This window comes from Pleurodeles waltl, chromosome 7 (genome assembly GCF_031143425.1).
Source record: "Pleurodeles waltl isolate 20211129_DDA chromosome 7, aPleWal1.hap1.20221129, whole genome shotgun sequence".
Classification (NCBI taxonomy): Eukaryota; Metazoa; Chordata; class Amphibia; order Caudata; family Salamandridae; genus Pleurodeles; species Pleurodeles waltl.
Genome location: NC_090446.1, coordinates 942,077,525 through 942,101,730, shown reverse-complemented (window position 1 = coordinate 942,101,730; position 24,206 = coordinate 942,077,525). Strand labels below are relative to the sequence as shown.

Below are 24,206 nucleotides of genomic sequence, written 5' to 3'. Positions count from 1 at the left end.
GCCTTCACTTTTTTGTGAAATATCCTTCTTGTGGGAAGAAGAAGGCCCAGTCAGACCCACACTCTGTATGCATAGAATGTTTGCCTCAGAGTCACTGTCCGGACACCTGCAGATATTGCAAGAATCTGTCCAAAAGAACTCTCAAGGACAGAGAAAGGATTCGGTTACATGGTCTGCATGAAAGGGAGAAGACTTCTAAAGACTTTCTGAACAACGGCGAGCCAGATCGACGTCAGCCGGTAGGAACATTCCTGTCTGTTCACCGTCAACGTCATCCCTTCCATTGTCGCATCACTTGGTGTCGAAGAGCACACCGCCGTCGATGGCGACTCAAGCGACATCGAAAGACCTGAGGTCGAAGACTCAACTCCCTCATTGGGGTAGTTCTCCTTTGACGGTCGCACACTGACCGATGTCGAGCAGGTACATCAGCGCTCACACACCGTCGAAGGCTAGTCGTCAACCTCTGACATCGGGGCACCCGCCGTTGAAGTTGGCCTCAAGAACTAGGTCGAGGTCCCCTCATCATACGACGTCCAGACACTCTTCTCCGTCTGCCTATCGCTCGACGTCAAAACACTCAATGTCGAGGCATATTCCTGCAACGGACCACCGCTAGTCGTCGAGGCATTCAACATCGAGACCTGAGAAGACGGGGAAGTCTTGCTCGATGTCAGTAACTCATGGATCTCTGTCGACGGCAGTACAACGTCGATCGACATCAAGACAACCATCACCTGTGACATCTGTCCCGCAAAGAGTTGCTCTACGTACCAGCTCCCATCAAAAGTCACCTACAGGTCTGCAACAGACTCCTGAGGCTGCTCTTCTTCACCAAGGCCCGGTAGTCACTATTCAGAGTGGATCTTCAGGGGCATTGAGCACTTCATTGATAGGACACCTCTCACCTATAAACTTGTCTCCGAGGTGGTTGGAAAGCCTTAATAAAACACCGGCTTCTCCAGACTCTCAATATTCGTGCATTTATTCACCATCAATGTCTTTACCTCGAACGTCTTCCCCAACGACACCCGCTGACCAGCCCACTCCTAGACGCCAGTGCAGCCAGTCAGGGTCATCCACAAAATGTAGGTCACGATCCAGGAGGAGGTCTAGATCTAGATTCTCTAGATCACGGCAATGACGGACCAGGTCTCCTTCGTGGTCTACGGCATCGGAGTCTTCTATCAAAGACTATTCGCCTACCTTGACTAACTCCTCCCTGGCAAGAGTATCGCCAGTCGACGATATTACAACCTTCAACAAGGTTTTGGTCAGAGGGACCCAGAAACTTAATATAGATATTCCAGAGATAATTTTTGAGACCCTACATCAGCGTGCCTCCTCCAGACAGGTATTGCCACTAGTTCCTGGTCTTTTACAACCGGCTATGGACACATTTCTGGCCCCTGCTAGCTTACGCTCAGCTCCGGCTAGGATACTAAAAAGGTATAGAGTCCCAGACCAGAGACTCATTCAGTGGCATGATCATCAATGGTCCCTCCAGATAATGAAAGTAAACAACTAGATTTATTGGGCAGGAAAATGTGTGGCACTTCAGTAGCATACATGAAGGTCTCCAGTGCCTCTGCACTTTTGGGAAGATGCGACCATTCTTTGTGGGACTCTCTGAACAGGTTCGTAGAAAAATTGCCTAGGGAAGATAGACAAGATTTTCAGGAGATCCTTCAGGAGGGTAATTTAGTATCCAACCAAGTTATTAGTGCTGCTGCAGACGGCGCTGATTTGGTAGCTCATGGCTATGCACATGGCATTTGTGCAAGGAGGTCCTCATGGCTTTGCCTTACAGAGTTGAGGCAGGAAGCACAGCACCGCATCCTGAACCTGCCTTTTAATGGAAACTCATTATTTGGATCTCATACTGATGATGAGATGGCGAAAATGAAATCTGAGGTCGACACTATGAAACCGGTGGGGCTAAATAGGGGTAAAGAGTATAGAAGGAGGTACAGGCCTTATGATAAGCGCCCTTTTCAGCAGAGGGTTCAAACCTCTCATTGGTCCCAAAGGCCTCAACAGAAACAAGGATGACCTTTCTTTCAATCACGCAAAACTGCGAGAGGTTGCGCACCAAACAGACCACATCAGTCTACCCCCAAGACATCGGGAAAACAATGAGGATTCACTTCCCCTAACCCTGTCCACCACTCCAGTGAGGGGAAGTATTACGAATTATGCTCACGAGTGGCACGCTGTAACAAAAGACAAATGGGTGCTAAACATTGTAGAGAATGGATACTCTCTTTGTTTCAAATCTCCTTCACCTGCTCTGCCACCAACAAGGTCAAAGCCTGCTCCACACTCATTACTACAAAAGGAAGTTTGCATCCTGTTGCAAAAAAGAGCGATAGAAAAGGTTCCATCCACTCAAAGAGGAAAAGGAGTGTACTCCCGATATTTCCCGATGAAAAAGAAAGGCCAAGAAGGGGTTTTCAGACCCATTTTAGATCTGAGGCATCTGAACAAATACATCTGAAAAGAAAAATTCAGAATGCTGGCCCTTCATCAGATTTTTCCTCAGCTACATCAAGGGGACTGGATGTGCTCCACAGATCTACAGGATGCATACTTTCACATTCCGATCATAACAAAACATAAAAAATGTCTTCACTTTGTAGTGGCATCACAACACTACCAGTTCCAGGTGCTGCCCTTTGGACTAAAATCAGCCCCTCGGACATTCTCCAAATGTGTAGCAACAATAGTGGCACACTTAAGAAAAAGAAATATCTTTATTTATCCATACCTAGACGACTGGCTGCTAAAAGCCATCACCGCAGAGCAGTGAATCATCTCAACATAGTTCTGAACACTTTCAGCTCTCTGGGTCCGCATCTCAATTTCCAGAAGTCCACTCTCATTCCAACTCAGACGCTCCATTATCTGGGGGTAATACTAGACACCAAGCTAGAAAGAGTGTATCCTTCGGAGGAACGGCTTTCATCAATAGCGCAGAAGTGCCACACACTTCTCCACACTCTGAGGCCTACGTCCGTCAAATAGCATCTCTGTTGGGCTCAGTGGCCTCTTGTTGATAGACTGGTCAGGGACATTTCTCTACACCTTTCCACCGATCCCCCTGATACCTGCGGTAATCAACAAGTTCTACAGGTCCAAAACGAGGATGATACTCATAGCCCCACAATGGCCTCGGCAATACTGGTACACAGACCTCCTCTAGTTGTCAGAACAACCTCACAAGAGGCTGCCGTGCAGACAGGATCTTCTCCACAGATTAGGGGGGAAAATTCTGCATCCCAACCTTCCCTCTCTGAGCTTGACAGCATGGCTCTTAAATTCCTGCATTATGGACATCTAGGACTCTCGCAGGAATGCAATGATATTTTAAAGGAGTCTAAAAGACCATCTACATGACACTCCTATGCATTCAAATGGAAAAGGTTTTACATGTGGTGCTGGCAGCAGGATCACAACCCTATTTTGGCCCAGGTGGAGGTTATCTTACCTAACCTGTTACATCTTGCGAAGTCAGGACTGCAGTTTTCCTCCATTAAGGTACATTTATTTGCCATTACAGCTTATCGTAAGTCACCCTCTCAAAAGTGGTTCTTTACTATACCAGTGGTTAAGGATTTCTTAGAGGGCTTGAAAAAAGTCTTTCCACCGATTCGGAAACCCTAACCTCCATGGGAATTGAATGTGGTCTTGTCTAGACTTATGGCTGCTCCTTTTGAGCCCATCCACAAAGCTTCTTTACAACACCTTACGTGGAAGACAGCTTTTCTGGTAGCCATTACCTCGGCTAGAAGGGTCAGTGAGATTCAGGCTCTATGTTTGAGGGAACCCTTTACGATTTTCCACAATAACAGAGTGGTTCTAAGAACCCACCCATCGTTTTTGCCTAAGGTGGTGTCGGACTTCCACATTAACCAAACAATATCACTTCCAACGTTCTTCCCTGAACCTGTTCTCCAGCGGAGAAAGCCTTGCACTCCCTGGACCTTAAGAGGGTGCTCAAATTTTACCTTGATAAAACTAAGTCAATCAGACAGTCTGATCGCCTGTTTGGTAATTATGGACATATGAGGACAGGGGAAGCTACTTTCTAGATGGATAGTTTTGTGTATTCTGACTGCTTACCAATTGGCTAACAAGCAATTGTCAGCTAAACCTAAGGCTCACTCCACGAGAGGGAAAGCGTCGACTGCAGCCCTTCTTAAGAATGTACCCATCTCCGAGATTTGCAAAGCTGCCACATGGAGATCCGTACATAGTTTTACCAGGCACAACTGTATAGATTCAGATGCCAAAACAGACACTCAAGTGGGTCAGGCTTCTATAAGAAATGTATTTGCATAACGTGTATTTTTCCTGCACTTCTATCATTCCGTCTGCAAGGGTTTGGGATGGGCTTGCTAATCTATTCAGTGTTTATGACTATTGATGAGGATCCCCTGGGAGAGAAGGATAAGTTATTTACCTGTAAATCCTAGTTCTCTTCCAGGGGTATCCTCATCTTTTAGCAGGATGAGGATGGTGTTTTTGGCAGTGTCTAAAGTTGCTCAGAGGGTCAGTAATATTGTGAAGAAGGGGTCAGCTTTATCTGTGGGCAGGAGGCATCAACAATGATTTGTAAGGTAGTTGACTCCATTATGCAATGTGACCTGAGGCCTGATAGTTAGTTGTGCAGGAGGTCGTTAGTGTTGCTATAATTCTGGATTTATGCATGGACTTATTTTTTATGCTTGCTGATGAAGATTAGATGAGTAATGGACTGGTAATTGACAAGGTTTTCAACATATAGTGTGGGTTCCTTCAGGAACGCGATTATCTGGCATGTAGAACTTGTCTGATTCATTTGCTGGCTGACTGCAAGTACCCAGGCTTTCAGCTCCGTAAAAGGATTAGAGGCTGGCATGGACCTGGGCCTAGCAACGTCAAGGGAACAGAAGAACAAATAAATGTTACACTGAGCAGACCATAAATCCATGTACGCTCAGTGTAACATTTATTTGTTCTTCTATGTTGTGTAAATCTTCTCAAAAGCTTGGTAAATCAGCCCCAGGTGCACAAGGTAAGTAGAGGTTGGTCCTTTTTTCTGGGAGACTAAGAGCTGAAAACATTCTTTCATGAGGTCTGAGGCATCTCACTAAAAATCTGTATTGAAGCCCATGTGTGAGGAGCCAGAAAGATTTCTTACTGAAGACTGACATAGCAAATGTATTTATTGTCTTCAGGAAACAGGGCATGTGTCCAGAGACTGTGCCATTCGTACAACTTTCAGTGTGATGATGTTGAATGACAGTGTAGGACTCACCCTGATGGTCTTGAATCCAGATTCCCCATGGAGGATTTCTGTTAAAAGTCCAACTAAAGCAACACATGCAAATGAGAGCATACCACTTCCAAGAACTCAGTTGCATGACCATCCTCTGAGACCTTTGCAGTTGCCACAAAAGACTCTCTGCTTCTGCTTTGAAGCTTCAGACTCCTAATTGTACAAACCCACAGCAAAATATCTACCTCAGGGGAAATATCCTTTGCATTAACTTCTAAGCAGACAGGAGACAGGAGTGGTGTTGACAATTTCTCTGTTGATGGCGAAGATGATGAGGGTAATAGTGACGATGACTCAAAATATCATGCTGAGGTTTTACAAGATGACAATCAACAGAACAAAGAATGGAGCAACTAGGTTCTTGCAGAAGACCCAAATCCTGGAATGACACCCTAGAGGCTTACCTTTAGATGATCTTTATTGTGAGATAGAATCTCTCAGATGTTCAACCTTCTGAGGTCCTCTGTGGCAAAGACCTCATTCTTTTTCAACTTTAAAAATAAGGTCAGACAGACAATAAGACCTATATCCACCTATATCCATCTTAGACCATATATGGGAAGAAAGTTAAGCTTGTACATGTAACCCAGATACATGATCAGTTGTGTTCTCCCATCTTGAGAAGAAGCACAAAGTTCCAGGTGGCACATCAGCAAGTCTCTTAACTTAGATCAAGACAGACTACTTAATATCAGCAATAGCCCAAGGAAGAGCAAGGAACCCAGCTGCTCTGTGTATTCCCTCTATGGATTTCAGTGGAAAAAGGTTGCATTGCTCTTGGGTACTCACTGCAAGTGTGATTAAGATTGTGAATGCGAGTGACATCTTATCTTGCTGTGACAGTTATGGAATTATTTTGCATGGTTTATAGGCAGCCTCCACTAAGACTATTCAGAGCAAACAAAATCTATATTAAGACTGGAAGAAGCTACATCTTTGGTATGTTAGATGCAGTGGTGGGTGTTTCCATTACAGGATTCTGACAAATCTGAACTGGAGATGTCTTGAGACAATGTGGCTGGATCTGTAGTACCACCCTCCTCCCAGATGAGTAGTGAAGAGTGCTGACCATGTGGTTTAAGTGCCAACATCTGTGATCTAATAGTGTAGGGTGTACCAGGTATACAAAATGCAGGTGTGTATACCTTGAGCAGGAAACATGTCGACTGACATGAATGGGAGCTAGATTCAAGACAACTGAATTTGATCCTCAGAGGTGGGGCATGCCTCCTCTCAACTACCCTGAGCAGGAAACATCTCGACTGACATGAATGTGACCTGGCCTCAAGACAACTGAATTTGTTCCTCAGAGGTGGGGCATACCTCCTATCAACTTCTTTGTCACACCAGAGAACTACAAATGACAAAATCATGCAGGCAGGTGTTGATAAACTGAGACTCAGAAGGAAACTTTTTGATTCCTTGGTCAGGGATATTTGCTTACATCTATCCTTCAATATTTCTGCTCCAAAGGGTTCTCTCGGAGTACAAAAAATAACTGCATGCTAATTCTGATCCCTCCGGCATGGGCCATGGCTTTTTGGTCCAAGCAACTTATGTAATTTATTGAAATGTATCAACAGAGACACTGATTAAATACAAGCCATTCTTGTATTTGCTTTTCAAGATTAAGGACAATTTCTGCATCACAACCCAGCATCTCTAGAACAGACTGTCTGGCTGCTGTGGATCTAGATTTCTCTTAACACCCCACCAAACTGTACAAACGTACTTCAGGCAATTAAAGCATCTTCTATGGTGAGGGCATATTCCTGGAAATACAATTATTTAATTTTATGGGCTTAGTCTAGCAACATATACCCACTGGTTATGGACTTCATGAAATATTACCCTAACTTCTGCATCTGGAACACTCCAATTTGTGATATTCCTCAGTTAGATTAATTTGGGAGCTGTATCCAGGTATCTGAAGACAACATCCACACTGATGTTTAACTGAGGTCAGTTAAAGAATGTATGAGAGGACTGTTTCACACCTCTTCTCCCATAGCGAAAAACCTCCCTGCTTGACTAATCAGTATGGTGTTAGACGCTCTTATCAAGAAATTATAGGAATTTTCATGCTTTCATGGAAAACTTTTTTTCTATTGACTATAACATCTGCAAGATGTATCAGTAAGAGTCAGGCCTTTTCTCTAAAACCACCTTAATGTATATTTGACAAAACAAAATAACTCTTTCTACATACCATAAATTCATACCTAAAGTACAAACATCTTTTCACTTGAACAAGAGATTAATTTACAATTTTTTCCTCACTTTTTTACAGTGGCACAAAGGAGTCTTCATTGTGCAGTTGCTTTAAGTATTACATTGATAGAAGAAAAGACTTCTACAAGTCTTATCAGCTATTTATTTCATATGAAAATTCTAAAAAGGGTTGCACGCTGGATTGCAGTGTGTTCTGCATTGTAGGATCCTCATTGATTGTCATAAACATGGAACATTCCTGCACATTTGCGGGGATCCTGGAACGCTTTCTCTTCAATCATTCAATCAGTCTTTAGATGAAGGTAGTCACCTCAAGGTCCATAAAATGGTGTTACCTCCATTAAAAACAAGAGAGGTCTCTTTTACTGAATTTTTCTGAGCCATAAAACGTCATTAATTAATGGAATATGACCATATTGCAGCACCTGACCAAAGACCTAAAGAAAATGTTGTGTTCAATTGCAAAAAAACTATTAGCTGCATACGGAGTGAAAAAATGAAGAAAAAGGAGCCTGATAGATCTAGAGTGCAGAAGCTGCAAAGAAAAATACACTGTTACTTTTAAGGAGCCAGCGGCTTCCCTTCCCAGCATGCACTGCACTGCCAGTTTTTCTCACAGCCTGAGTTCTGTTTGAACAGCAATAATAGTTTTAAAATAGCAAATGTATTGTGAACCAGGGAGGAGGGAGGGCTGTTTATGACGTTAATGAGGATACCTACGATGCAGAACTAGGAATCCAAGTAAGTAACAGTTCCTTCTGCATTGTAGGATCCTCATTGACAGTCACAGTCATAGAACAGAGTAGCAAGCATATCCCTAGCCCACTGGTGTCAATACAAATATATAAACCATAAAATTTACAAGGGTATTCTGACCAGAAGTATGGCAAGTAAGAATTGCTCCAATTAAACAGATTCTTTAATGTTGCTTGACTTAGTAAAATTTCAGTTCTTTAATTATCGTCCAAACAATAATGCTTGGAGAAATTATGAACAGATTTCCATGTAGCTGCTTTACATATTTCTGTTATTGGAACATTTTTGATCCACGCAACAGATACTGTCTGAATGCATGTGGAGTGAGCTCTAGGATTACCAGGAAGGGCCTTGTTAGCTCATTGATAACACAGTGTATTACAGGAAACTACTTTTCTACCCATAGTTCGTTTAGAGGAAGCCATACCAGTTCTCAGAGATCCATAATTTATGAACACCTGTTTTGCTTTACAAATGTATTCAGTTATGTCCAAATAAAAATAAAGAATGCAGTTAACATGCATCTAAGGAATGAAGGGTCTTTTTGAGAAGGGTTAATTTAAAAAAATACCCAAACAGGAATTGCTTGATGGATATAAAAATCTGAAATTACTTTTGGTAAAAGGAAAGGATGTGTTCTTACCACTACTGTCATACTGTGAAACTCTGTGCATGGTTCTATGAAGGAAAGAGCTTGGTGTTCACTGACCCTTCTTGCTGATGTAAGAGCTACCACAAAAGCTACCTTCGAAGTAAGGTGCTGCATTGAGGTCGTACATATGTGGTCAATAGGATGAACCATTTATTTAGATAAACCTAGACTTCTTTTTGAGTGTTGCCTGCCTAGAGCACTAGAAAATCAGGTAAAACTATATCTCAGCACAAAAAATTTACATTATCCAATGAGTCTTGTTGATGTGCTAGAAAATTCGCTTTTGGAGTAGTAGCTTAAAAATATATTTTTTGTTTTTCTAAGCACTTTTATCCCCATGGAACAGGTGCTTGGTTTCATCTATTTGGTACCAGACTATTCCCCCATAACCCCTTTAAATTTTCCTTCGCCATCGCAAGAGAACCCCTGGACATTGTGCTGTAACTGTAGAACGATTTCCTTAATTTGAGGAATACAATGGAAAACACTTTTTGATATTATATGTCTGTCAATATCTTTGTATTTGTTGACAAACTATTTTCCTTCACCTTTAACTAGTTTTAATGTGATACAAAGATATTGCCAGTATGGCATGAGTTTACTTAAAGACACTAGTTTATTATTGAATCCTGCTTCACTTGATAAAGACACGGCCTAACCCTGTCACCTGTTTTTTTAAAGTCGTACACTTTAAAATCTCGGCACTGTTTGCGATATAAAAATGGCAGCTACATATGCATCTGTAAAATGTGTCTGTTGTCAGAGCAAGAATGTCTCCAGTAATGGATCTCCAATAGAGTTGTTTGCTTGGTAGCTCATCGGATATGTTTTGACAAGTACATGAATATATGGGCAGTACCGATAGTGAGCATCTTCCATAGTCATTCGAGTGAGAGGAAGCTTAATATTACTAATGAATGCCCTAGATCGATTTCTCCAAGAACATGAATGTGCAGGACATACCAACAGTGAGGAGATAAGGGTACAGGCAAGTAACTTATTTTGCTCAATGTTGCTTAATGGGTGCTAATTCAGAATATTGTAACCCAGCATCTGAAGCTTCTATCCCCATCAGGTTGTTCTGATCTGTAATTTTTATACTAATATTCTGCCCGCTCTTCCTTCGCAGTCGCTGTTGTGATAAGAAAAGCTGTGGCAACAGAAATGAGACTCCGTCGGATCCCGTGATTATTGACAGGTCGGCACTCTTTTTATTCCTATAACCATTAGATCGAAAGATCTCCCCTTTCATGCTGTCAGGCTTGAGGGTGGCTGGGGCCTAGGGCCTCTCCTAAATGTCCTTTGCTTAACTACCACATGCAGGGTGTTTTAATATTTTTGAAAATCGAAAGCGTGGCCCTCTTGCAATGTTTTCTGATGGTTGGCGTTTGTATATTTTGCGCCTGTGAAGTTGTAGTAGACTCTTGATTCTTGGTATCACAGTTTATACATTCCTAATTAGCAGTTACAAAGCCCTGGGCGGTAGTATGAGAACACATTCCTCAAACCACCTAACTGTACTCGGAGGTTTACACATCCCAGTGCCAATATTGCGCGTTATGGGAGAGTTACTCCCCAAAAAACAACACAGAACAGCTCAGGGCTACCTATAAAGTGCCAGTGCATGCAGGGCTCAGGGACACAGACTCGCAGCTCATCTACAGGGGTACAGTTCTTGCTCATCACTTGGCAGTCGAGTTACCACTCCGAGATACAGGCCACATCCTGGCAGTGGAAATGTATATTTGAAATCGTTTGATAAAGCGTTGATCCAACTCTGAAGAGCTACCAAGTGCTTTGTAGAGAACACTTTTACTGTAGCAGACGCAAACAGAACATGAAATTGAGTGCATATCATATTGGTGTTTGGGGGTTGATCTGAGGTGAGATTGCCAGGATATCACGTGAAGGAGGGTGAATGGATGCTGTTGTTAAAAGTATTAAACAGCCCACTGCCCAGCTGTTTTTTTACATTATTATATTTACAATTTTAGGAACAGAGAGATGTGATAATGTAATGCTATGCTATGCTGTGCTAAGTTTTGTTATGTTATGTTATGCTACGTTATGTTATGTTACATTATGTGAATTTGTATAGAGCTATTCTGCCATTTGGATGTCCTTGTGATCATACACTTGGGAGACTGGAGATGCTTTTCTGGATGGGTACCTTTTTGCATGAGGTGTACAGCAAAAGGTTTGTTCTGTGTTGCTCCTACTAATGTTACTATTTAAAGTCAAGCCAGGTGTGGGCTTGTTGTTTCTGAGTTTGCACGGAATCTTTGCAGAGTTCGTTTTGTGTCTTACTAAACTACAGGACATTTCTTGTGGTTGTACCCCACAAGACTGAATACTAGTCCATTGCTCTGCTTTTTGTGTTGGCTTGTCTCATTAGGTGATATCCCATTTCCAGCTTTATGGCTGTAATCCTATGTAGTGTGTAGGATAGGGTGGGTGGACTGTCTAGTGCAGTGGTTCCCAACTTTTTGACTTCTGCAGACCCCCACTTATTCATCACTGGAACCCGGGGTCCCCCACTGAATCATAATTCGAATCCGGGGACCCCCCCAATGAGTCATTACTGAAAGCTGTGGACCTAATCTGTTAATACTATTGAATTTTTAAGCAGTCGCAGACCCCCTGAGGAGGCTTCCGGGACCCCCCGGAATCCTCGGACCACGGGTTTGGAACCACTGGTCTAGTGTTTACTCTTGTGTGTTTGAGCATTTGTTTGTATGCAGAGTGTTTCCTACTGTCAGGTAGCACCGTTTTGCTGAACATGGTTTTGTTGCTATTTTGTGTGCATTAATTCGTAAAGTGTTGAAGCAGATATTATACCCAAGGTATCCTAGTTCCCGGGGAGGCAAATATGACACAAAACCACATTTATAGCTCACGGCCACAGTCAAGGAGGGAAGGTACAGCCTTGGGATAGAACATGTAATTGGAGTGGAGTTCAGGGTCATGTTACATCAGTGTAGGTGAAGGTTCACGTCACGGACTGGCAGTGTCAGGTTCTGAGATCAACACAGCACAGGTAATACAATTCAGTTTCACCGGCCGGCAGTGGTCGTAGAGTTCAGAGTCTGAGTCTGTTAGAGAAGGAAGGCTCATGATATGAACACGGCAGTAGCAGTAAAGCCTAGGGTTGTCGTAGTAGAATGACAGTCAAGGTACAGATAAATATCAGAACTCAGCAGAGCAGTAGAAGTAGAGTTTGGGGACACAGCCCATCAGTGATGGAGAAGCTGGAAGTAGATGATAAACTCTAGTTTTGACCTGAGCATCATCATGCTCAGGCCAATGCTTTGGTACAGCTCAGCACCAAAACTTGGCAACTGAATATAGTTCAGTGTCAGTGGCTGGCAGTGGGCATGAAGTACAGGGTTTGAGCCATGCAATAAAGGCGAAGCTCCAGGTAACAGAGAGTCAATGCACAGCTGAGCATCAAATATTGATAGTGGCAGTAGTACTTTATGGTGTGAGCTCAGCAGTGGGGGTACAGCTAGAGTCAAGTGTTTGTAGTAAAAGGTGAGTCGAAGCACTCTGAATGGTGAGGGAACAGCTCAGAGCCACAGGTTGGCAGTGGAAGTAGAGTTCAGGGTCTAAGCAACGCGGTGGTGGTACAGGTCAAAGCCACATACTAGCAGTAGATGGAGATCTCAGGCCTAAGCCCTGCAGGTGGGGGGCATCTCAGAACCACAGGCTAGTAATGGAAGTAAAGATCAAAGTCTGAGAGACTGACATACAGAAAAGAGGGTGGGCAAGGGAGAGAGGGAGAGGGAAAGAGATAAAGTGGAGAGGAAGAGGCAGGAAAGAGTGAAAAAGAGAGAGAGGGAATGAGAAAGAAGAGAGAGGACGGAGGCGGAAGGAGCGAAAATGAGTGAGAGGGGAGAGGAAGAAGAGAGAAAGGGAGTGAGGGATGGCGAGTGAGACTGAGCGATACGTTTCCTTGAAATACTATGCTCTGGATAAAGGCATTTGGATTGTGTGATCTCTTGGGTAGTTTCTGTTGATGTCGAATTCTTAGCCTCACTGTAATGTTCTCTGTGACAATAATTCCCGTCGACTGTTTCTGTAGTGAGCTCTTCGGAGCACTCGGGCTCTGCTTGATTGCTTTTCCCTAAGGATCCCTTCTCTTTTGGTTCTCGAAGTGTTCTGTGGCTTCATTCCCGGGCAGTGGCAGGAAGCCTCCGCAATAACAAGCAAAGAGTTTCTGTGATTTATGAAATGTGGGTGCGTGCTTATAAATATTTAACTTTTATTGTACAATTGTTGCGATGATGAATCATTACCCCTTTGTTTGTGAGCGCAATTCATCTATATTTCCAGGTTTTTGTTTATGCATAATGGCAATAAGGGGAAAAAAGCTTCACAGATTTTCCATAAATAGCTCCCTGTGTTGATCACAGTCATATTTATTATTTGCTGCAGATTTCTTGTTGCTTGCTTCCCTGATAGTGTACATCGTACATTTGCCACGATCCTAACCACGGTTGCACATCCCTCATAAAAACAGGACAGTTGCCACGGCGGACTCTCGCCCACCATTCCTCCATGCGTAGGCAGGGTTTTGAGGATGGAGGGTAGACAAAACAGGGTCGAAATGTTTCTCACCAGCAGTTGTCGTGGTATATGTATATCCTCCGACCGTGAAAGGGCCTTGTGGGGATGTGGAACATGTCTGTCATCACTTATGGAAAGCCTATCCTGCAGGCCGACCCACAAGGGATCCCCGAGGACTAGACCAGATGTCAATGGAACTAAGGGCGGACTTAACTGCCATTGTAGCTCTTGGGACACAGCTTTCTCACACATAGGCAGAATCCTTGCTCTCTCAGCAGTATTTTCTGTTCTTTTAGAGGAATTGGTCATTATGTGCAATTATTTATGCATAAAATGCTACAAGAAGGTTATGGCTATTTACCCTTTTTTCTTAAAAATAGAATTTCTCCGGTCTCAAGCTGATAGCTAACTTGTTTGTTATGTTGGCATTTGGTTCTTTTTCAAATATATACAAATAATGTGGATCACAAGATGCTTCCATTTATTACCAAGGCATTTAGAAATGTATCACTGTGCAAGTCACTGAGTTATAAAATTGTGTTTTGTAGTGAGTGATATCCTTCAGACACACTTAAGTAGCTTTAATTGAAGATTTTTTTAGGTGTACACTTTGTGCTGAATATTGCAAATGTTGCTACAGTGTAAGGGTATGTTTTAATGAATCAGTTCAAGGTTTATGTGCATTCTGCAGAAAAACAGGAATTGTATATTGATGTCCGGGGTGCCACAGATCTTTTTCATTTCATGGACACACAAGAGCTACTGGGTCCCAACCATGAAGGTTGAGGTCATTTGCCACTGGTGGTCTGGGACCTGTCCTACTATGGCTCTGCAAACTGGGGCAAGTACAACCCTTGCCGCACTTGACCTACAGGGTAGTAAGGGGCAAGCAGTCCAATGCTTATCAGGGAGATAGTGTGGGAACCAAGAGCTCAGAGCCCACCAGTGAACCAACAGACACAATAATGTATTGTACCGCTCAGAGCTTACTTTTTAGTTAAAAGAAAATACTATAATCTCACAACAAAGCTAAATACTACACAGCTCCATAGGAATGAAAGTACAAGCATATTATCTCACTTGCAACCATCAGTAGGGCGCTAAACCCCCTTTTGGTGTTCCCTCTCTCCAGCAGAGGAGATATCTTTGGAAGATAGTCACTAGAATACTGTGGGCAAAGGCATTGTTTAGGCACAGGTGCAGATTACTTCAGTAACCACACTGACCAAATGCATAACTCAGTTCAACATATTTTCACTTCTTTCATTTACTTGCCAAAAGATTTCACATCCACGCAGCAGACCTGCCTGTGCCGTCTAGCCTCTTGTGATGGTTCAGGCTAAACCCTTCTTTTACTTCTGATTGATGTTGCAGTTTAAATTATGTGGTGGATGAACTTCTCCTAACCAGCCTCTCAACAGCTGCCTCACTTTGGCAGGGCCCGCAGCAGTGACCTCACTATGTAACAGGGCATGCTAGATGAAGTCAGCATGGCAGGTTGTGCAGCGGCACTCATCTTCAGCAGTGGCGACCTCCTCAGCTGGATACAGACAGCTGCTCTGGTAAAGCAGTTGTCTACTTAGGGCCAACTCATCTGTTATGGGTGCCTTTGGCAGTTTCAGCCTCTGAGTCAATCAAGGCTTTTCCATTTCAGCAGTGTTGTGGCTCCTTTCTCTGACAGTGGCTGCTGCAGCACCAGCCTCTATTGCACACATAGATTGCCAGTCGACATAGTGATGCTTGCTATTGCAAATGTCTTGGTGAAATTTACACAGAAACCACACAGAGAGACCAAGGGACAGTTGCACAGCACAGACCACTCCTTAGTTCTCTTCCAGTGGTGGTCTGCTTTCTCTAGATGCTCCTCAGGCTGGGAACATGCTGGCTTATCTTACTAGGCAGTCTCTCGTCCTGCAGAGGCAACTCTCTCTCTACCTGTCTCATCAGACTGGCAGGCTTTTAGGCACTAGCAGACCCTCAGCTCTTCCAGCAGAAAGTGCACGATTCATGTGCTATCCCTTCACCTCTGGGAGACTGGCTGTCAGACAGACACCATCCTGGTCACAAAGCAGGTGGCAATGAAACTGGCTCGAGGCAGGAGTGTCCAAAACATGAGCACAATGAAGTATGAGATTTCTACACTTGGCTGTTATCTGCACTTCTGAGTGGCAATTACAGATACACAAAAGGGCTGCCCCTGCCTTAAAACTTCCTCAATGTGAACAACAGAAACTGCAAAATAGCCCCAGTACTCCCACTCATGCCACACACAGAGCCTCACTACAATACATGTGCTACACATTCAGCACACACACATACCATAGTTCTGCACATGGGATGTCAGAACAAGGTTCTGGTGGTTCAGATAAAGGCAGAACTTATACAAGCAAAAACTTTACACAAAACTAAACTCTGACACAAAGAAAAAGATCTGGTCACGCTAAAGATTCACAAAACACAATCTCATCCTGAATATGGATAGTAGTCCTATTCCGCCTGTGAGGGCACTCTTGATACACCTTTCCAGGCCACATAAAATGCTAGCACAGACAGGCCAAGGTCTCTGTGCACACTTTAGATTAGCATGACACTAGGGCCAAGCAAAAATTCGCAATGCTAGCTGCACAAGCATTTAGTCATACATGGCAGTGGTCCATTCCTTTTTACAATGTAGGGGGAATTTCCTCCTCAACAAGGTATTGAAGCATTCTGTGACAATTGTGTAGCATACTTTTTAAAATGTCGTAATTTTGTTTGCAGTGGTGCTCCAGCATTAAATCTTTCATCCGTTTGTGTGCTTTGAAGTATTGCCCGTTGTACGGTTTGGGATCTCAGTCTGATGTTTGGTAAAAATCCAAAGTTTGTGAATCTATGAAAGATACCCGCCCTATTTACCTGTAGTTAAAAGTATGTAGCTTTTTTCATAATCATTGCAACTCTGTTCTCAGGGACAGAATAGTGCTGTTCAGTGAAAGGGGTATATATGGACAATTTGCAGAGCTACATAGTGCAAAGAAAAAGCTACATGAGTGGGTGGTGTGAAGTAGAAATCAGTAGAGTGACAAGGCTAAAAGCCTTTGGTTAGTGGGTTGCTGGAAAAGAGGTGGGTTTGAGACCTTTTCTGTCATGCTAAATACAATAATTATGTACTTAGGCAGCTATTCAAGTGTAAAAATATAAGATCTACTAACATAGAGACAGCCTATTACGGCAGAAAAATACTAAGGGCAAATCCAGGTTGCTTATTTGTATTGCATCTTTCCCAAGTGAACCACGTGTATTTCGCCCCTTTACTCTTGTATTTCCATGGATGTTGCTCTGTTACTTCCCCTTTGCTGTATTGATATCTTCAGTGCTTTCTTCATCACCGAAGTCCGTTCGCTCGCATCTGTGGAGAGGGCCACATGTGCCTTTCCCAAGTGCTCTGTTCGCTTCAGGCTCACGAGCCAGTCATTGACATGCTTGAGGACTCCTACTACCGCGACCTCTGTAATGTCTGCTAATAACCCAGGACGCGTCCCGTCATGCCTCTTCACATTATGCACTTTAGATTTACAGACTCCGAGCAAGGATCTTTCTTCTAAACAACCTAGCACCCACCTTTGCTTCTGGGCGTGCCTCATCAACAAGTTCTCTTGCCAACACTGAACGAAAGCACTGCTTGAACTATTCAGTCTTTCGTGGGCCCTGCTTTAGCTCTTCACACGGGCGACGCTGCCCTGCCGTTCCTCTTTTCACCAACCTTCCCAAAATTGCTCTTGTCTAATTCTTTTATGTGTTCCGCACTCTTGTTTTTCATCCTGTTCACCATTGTGCTGCCCTTAGCGTTTACAATTAAACAAAGCAGTTAAGTTTCCCCGGCCCTTACCTGAGCAGTTTATGGAGCACAGGCTCTTCCTTGCATGCTTACGTCTGGTCCTCGGAATATAAGGGAAATGCTAAACAAGATTAGCTCCCTGCTTGTAATTTATACATTCTTTTCCAGCTGCTGCTGCTGCTTTTCCTTGTACCCAGCATTTGTTCACCTTAGCATTTCAGCCACATGGTGCATACCTTGGTAGATTGTAATGTCTCTCCTTATGGCTCTTGTCCAGTCAGCACACGTACGTATGTATTTAAAAGTTCTGGCATTGATATTACCTGCAGCAGCAGACTACGTAAAATCTCATCTTGTGTTTCAATCTTCAATGCAACAGAGGTTGCATGCCATCAACGAGCCACAATTGATAACAGTGAGGGTGTTGTTAGCATATCCTGCTTATTTCACACTTCATAATATTGATTTCAAGTACATTGTAGTTACAAAGTCAACATTTCTAAAAGAGAGGCTGTACAGCAACGAAGTATTCGTAATTTAATTGTGGAAAAGCACCATCCCATGCACTCCGTGTTCTCTTGCTTTAAGTATCTGACACGAGTCTTGTGTTTTTTTCTACCACCATGTAAAGCATTCATATTCTTGTCATATATATATCGACAGATCGTATTAATCTGAGTCACATATTTTTTTCTTGTGAAAGTTACTATGCTACCTACCTGCCTTACAGAATATTGTGGACAAAGATAGCTTAACTCTTACTGTTGACATGACTTCTCTCCCAGACGTTCTGGGTCACCTGACATAGTGTTCTGTATTCGCTGCATGGGCCTTCCCCTATTAGATTTGCACCATTTAGATTATTTAGCGTTAGGCATATGTGGGACTCTCACTTCTTGATTAGTTAATCACACTGTTCTGCGCTACATCTATTACAAGAAAATTCAAAAATGTTGGTTCTGATGAAATCCATTTAGTTTTTATTAAACTCTTTTCACGGTTTCTGTGAAACATTTTAAAGTCTGAAGAGCTATCTTATGTGAGTGCAGATCTCCACTAGTCAAGTACGCTGGTCGCAGTTCCCGGCACTTCCTTTGTTCGTTACTTGTAGACCGATAAATGCAGGTTCCGACATGCCCCAGTGCATGCAGATCACAATGGGCGCAGTTCCAGGCACCTTAGTTATTCACAAATTGTAGATTTCAATGGGTGGAGCCCCAGGCACTTTACCTGTTCAGTACATACATATTACAGTGAGTGCTGGTTCAGGCACGTGCATATTGGGTGCAGGCTCAGGCACAGTCAGTGTTCAGTGCATAGAGATTACAGTGGGTGCAGGCACATTCCCTGTTCACTACCTTTGGGTTACAATGGGTGCAGGTTCAGGAACATTCCATGTTCAGTGCATTCAGATTACAATGGGTACTGGTTCAGGCACATTCACCTTTCAGTACATGCAGATTATAGTTGTTGAAGGTTAAGGTGCATACCCTGTTCAGTACATACAGGTTCCAGTAGGTGCAGTCTCAGGCACAGTCTGTGTTCAGTACATACAGGTTACAGTGGGTGCAGTCTCAGGCACTCTCAGGCACAGTCTGTGTTCAGTACATACAGATTACAGTGTGTGCAGTCTCAGGCACTCTCAGGCACAGTCTGTGTTCAGTACATACATTTTACAGTAGGTGCAGGCTCAGGCACAGTCTGTGTTCAGTACATACAGATTACAATGTGTGCAGTCTTAGGCACAGTCTGTGTTCAGTACATACATTTTACAGTAGGTGCAGTCTCAGGCACAGTCTGTGTTCAGTACAAACAGGTTCCAGTAGGTGCACTCTCAGGTACAGTCTGTGTTCAGTACATACAGATTACAGTGTGTGCAGTCTCAGGCACTCTCAGGCACAGTCTGTGTTCAGTACACACAGGTTACAGTGGGTGCAGGCTCAGTCACATTCTTTGTTCAGTACATACAGATTACAGTGTGTGCAGTCCCAGGCACTCTCAGGCACAGTCTGTGTTCAGTACATACAGGTTATAGTGGGTGCAGTCTCAGGCACAGTCTGTGTTCAGTACATACAGGTTACAGTGGGTTCACTCTCAGGCACTCTCAGGCACAGTCTGTGTTCAGTACATACAGATTACAGTGGGTGCAGGCTCAGTCACATTCTTTGTTCAGTACATACAGATTACATTGTGTGCAGGCCCAGGCACTCTCAGGCACAGTCTGTGTTCAGTACATACAGGTTATAGTGGGTGCAGTCTCAGGCACAGTCTGTGTTCAGTACATACAGGTTACAGTGGGTTCACTCTCAGGCACTCTCAGGCACAGTCTGTGTTCAGTACATACAGATTACAGTGGATGCAGTCTCAGGCACTCTCAGGCACAGTCTGTGTTCAGTACATACAGGTTATAGTGGGTGCAGTCTCAGGCACAGTCTGTGTTCAGTACATACAGGTTACAGTGGGTTCACTCTCAGGCACTCTCAGGCACAGTCTGTGTTCAGTACATACAGATTACAGTGGATGCAGTCTCAGGCACAGTCTTTGTTCAGTACATACAGATTACAGTGGGTGCACTCTCAGGCACAGTCTGTGTTCAGTACATACAGCATACAATGCATACAGGTTCATCTTTTTTTTCCTTTCAACACATGTAAATCTCAGTAAGTGCAGGCACAGTCCCCCCCTCTATTCATTACGTACAGAGTATAATGAGTTCAGATTTAGGCACCTCCCACCTCCAGTACATGTAGACTACAATAGGTGCAGACACATTCCATGTTCCAATTATGTCAGCGTAATTTGAATACATTCTGTAATTTCGTGTGACTCTTGTGAGATGAAATTACTGAAAATTACTTGGTTACGCCCGTTTGAGTAAATTTGCGTAATTTTGGGCAACAATACCTGCCTAAGAGCACAGGAGCAGATCGTGAGTGACTGCTGGGTATTGCTGTTCCTGTTCTATTGCATTTAGTGCCATTTGGTTAGCACAAAATACATCCTTGTGTCCATTTTGGACATGAGAGTAGATTTTGTGCTAAGAAAATAGCGCTAAATTCAGGGTTATGCTTCTCACGTAATTCCCTGTAATTGCATGCAATTTTGCCATAATTTCATGTAATTACCCTGCAGCAAAAAATGAGAGCTACACCCACTACAAGTATTATGCCACTTTCTGCGAGGGTAGTTTATGCTAGTGTACAGATGGTTACACAGATTCTCCTTTCCATTAATTGAATGATATGGCTCTTATTTGGAAAACAGATATTTGAAAAGAAACCTTTATTATCGTCTTTTGCTTCCCTATTTTCCTGGTTCAGTGGGTTAAGTTTAATGTATAAAAGAATAAGTGCCTTGACCCAAAGTTATGCTCAGAAGCCCACAAGCAGTGCTACCAAATGTCGAGTACGAAGGCTATGTAGTCTTTCTTCATTCCATGCAATGCCTCTTTTATCCACACCATACACTCCGTCCATTTTTCTCACTCTTGCAGATAATGTTTAATTCATGCTTACTCCTTTTGTCACTGTTTATCCATCTTTCTCTTTCCTCACTTAGGGGGTCATTCCGACCCTGCCGGTAAAAACCCCCAGGGCCGGGGACCGCGGGAGCACCGCCAACAGGCTGGCGGTGCTCCCTTGGGCATTCTGACCGCGGCGGTTCGGCCGCGGTCAGAACAGGAAAACCGGCGGTCTCCCGCCGGTTTTCCGCTGCCCTGGGAATCCCCCATGGCGGTGCAGCTTGCTGCGCCACCATGGGGGATTCCGACCCCCTCACCGCCATCCTGTTCCTGGCGGTTCCGCCCGCCAGGAACAGGATGGCGGTGAGGGGTGTCGTGGGCCCCTGGGGGCCCCTGCAGTGCCCATGCCAGTGCCATGGGCACTGCAGGGGCCCCCGTAAGAGGGCCCCACTTTGTATTTCAGTGTCTGCATTTCAGACACTGAAATACGCGACGGGTGCCACTGCACCCGTCGCACATCCTCCACTCCGCCGGCTCCATTCGGAGCCGGCATCCTCATGGAGGGCTGTTTCCCACTGGGCTGGCGGGCGGCCTTTTGGCGGTCGCCCGCCAGCCCAGTGGGAAACCCAGAATGACCACCGCGGTCTTTTGACCGCGGTACGGTCTTTTGACCGCGGTACGGTCTTCTGGCGGTTCCCTCCAGGCGGGCGGCTCCTGCCGCCCGCCGGGGTCAGAATGACCCCCTTAGTGTCTTTTTCTTCCTTATTCTGGATCAAAAAGTAAGTGCTGGTCCCCAAAAATGAGTGCTGGTGAGGCTCATCTGCAACCACAGGCTCGAATTAAGTGCTGGCTGAACTTTTAATCCCATGACTGGTCTTGGACTGTGAGTGGAACGGATGCCTGATGGCACAGCCCGCTGTTAACTTTTGATTTTGGCTTCCTCATTTCCATGGACAGGAGCCACTTGTCTCACCAGTGCTAAATAGCCCAGCTCAGGCCTTTGATGCAGCAGTAAAGTACCTGAATTGCATTAGTTGGCTTAAGTTGCTACCAAGGCACACCAGCCCCAGTCTATCATTTCAAGCTATGATGGACTGGTGAATTGTGTGATGCTGTTCAGATCATTTTCCTATGTTCTACTTGTTCATGCACCAGAAGCAGGGCCACTGGAATTATGTGATTTTGCAGCTGTGGCATTCTTCGCATAATTTTATACTTTTGGATTTGCCACAATTGCCACATAGCCCTTTATCTTCTGGGTAATCTGCACATTTTAATAAAAACAATTATGTTTCTATCTTAAATGGATCAAGTTACTGAAAACATGGCAACATGTGTTGCCCAGCTGTGCAAGGCCCTTTGCACCAGTCGACTTCTCCCCTTTCTGTTCTTTAGTGTTGTATTTAAGTGTTAAAATGGGATTAATAAGGTGAAACCTTCACCCAGTGTTAACTTGTGTAAAAATGACAAAATAAGAAAGTAATACTCTGACAAAATGTATTGCTTCACGCCCCATGATTTGCGTTTTCTTGCTGCACTATTTAGTCAACTCTGCCATATAATTTGGTCCTACTCTACCACATAACGCCAGTGTCCCTGACAATAGAAGGTCTGCTTTCTTGTGAAGTCTATTCTCCAGAATGACTCCTCCTTCAATAAGCGCTTGTTTTATTCTTTCAATGAAGGCAATTTATTAACATTTTTAATATAACAGTCACCTAAAGTCCTCAAGTCAATGTTCTTAAGATTACATATTTTTGTTCTGTATCTCTGTCATGCCTTAACAAAACCATGTTTGAACCAATAAAGTTTAGTTTACAACACACATCAACAGCTGGCTGTTGACCAAGACGTGGAGTTAGGACATAAAGCAAAATGAAAGCCCCTTGTAGAAAGAGATGAGGTGCCCAGGCATCTCCTCTATCTCACAGATGGTCATTGACTTTGGTCTGAAGGGTTGCAAGGGCCTCTGGTTCCCTTCTGTGTCAATAAATACAATTTCTATTTTTAACAAACGCGAAAAAGAGGAACAGATACTATTCAATGTGTGGTGCCCTAAAAGCATCCAGCATCTTAACACTAGAACATGTCACCAGGTCTGTGCAGATTTCCTACAATTTCCGTTTAGCGGATTGGCAGTTGTTCTCCGTCTTTTATGCTTAATAATAGAATCCCAGCTGGATGAATTTCACGTACCTCTAACACGATCAAGTACAAAAAGATGCTGGCTAATAACCAAATAAGCTCCTTCTGCTATCCTCTCTTCCCTCAGCAGAAACACCAGGTCTCACTAAGTATCCAGACGCCAGCGCCTGGCCCTTCCATTACCTCACAAATGGCCGGGCTTCTTAAATCTAAAGTATATCATTTGTGGCTGTAGGCAGTATTAGCCAGGCCCATTTCAGGCGGACGGCGTGTTTTATGTCCTGCCAGTAGTTCTGTGCTATAATGATCCAGACAGTGATTTTATGCTTTCAAATATTCTAGTAGCATAGGGAGAGAAGACTGGCGTGCACGGTGTTCCCAGCCAGGTGATCTGTCTGCGCTGCCGAGGGAAAAATTCGTCATGTGTTCTCCCGTATTCCGGTCACCTTTAAAGAGCCCATTTGGAAAGCGCGGGGATAGTGGAGCTGCAGGCGGGAAGGTTGCTCGGAGGCAGAGCCGTGATGAAGAGCCAACATGGTCACCGACTGCGGGGACTGGATTGCAATATTCCCATTTTAGGGGAGAAACGAGCCCATGTGACCAAATCATTGTTACAGCAGGAAAAAAATAACATTTGTTCTTTCTTAAATTAAGTTCAAGATTGATTTAACATCTAGGCTGTAACTCATTTTTCGAATTTAAAAGCTCTGCAGTAAAATCTGTGTGCTGGAATGGAATAAATTGTGGTTTTATTGCCACATTGGATATTCCAGTGTCCTAACCTTTTTCCCCCTACAGTTATTTTCTTCAATAAATAAAAGCTCATTAGTTCTTTCCGATTTCAAAGAGTTTATTAAATTTTACAGGAGTAATTAGCATAAACTCTGCAAATTTTTCTTGAAGACTAATGAGGGGGATTCTTAATTACGCCGGCTTTGTGACTATCCTCTAAACTGGAATTGAGAAATGTGGTATCTACGCAGGAAAAACGAAGAGGTGGCAACCTAAGGGACTCTGACTCCTGCAGATAGAAAGGGGTGTGTGAGCCACCTAGATCCCGCATTAAGCCACGAGGTACGCTAGGCAGATCAGTTCTTATACGCTGTTCTCTTTTCATCTCCAAGAAGGAAAAACAGCGAAGTACTGATGAACTAAATTTACACTATCCTGCTAACAAAGGGCATTCATAACATATTAATATGTTTTTCGTCCTGGAGAATAAAAGGGATATTCTGGAAAAGCCCTGTTTGAAAACTAG

At 43.7% G+C, this 24,206-nt stretch overlaps 1 protein-coding gene across 3 annotated transcripts in view; it reads left to right on the top strand.

The window, feature by feature from the left end:
• Positions 1 to 24,206, top strand: part of EBF1 (EBF transcription factor 1) — a 773,266-nt gene that overhangs the window by 103,965 nt on the left and 645,095 nt on the right. For all 3 annotated transcript variants that reach the window (XM_069199654.1, XM_069199655.1, XM_069199653.1), the window contains exon 6: positions 10,090 to 10,158. In XM_069199654.1, coding sequence (XP_069055755.1) covers positions 10,090 to 10,158 — 69 coding nt within the window. The remainder of the gene's footprint in view (positions 1 to 10,089; positions 10,159 to 24,206) is intronic.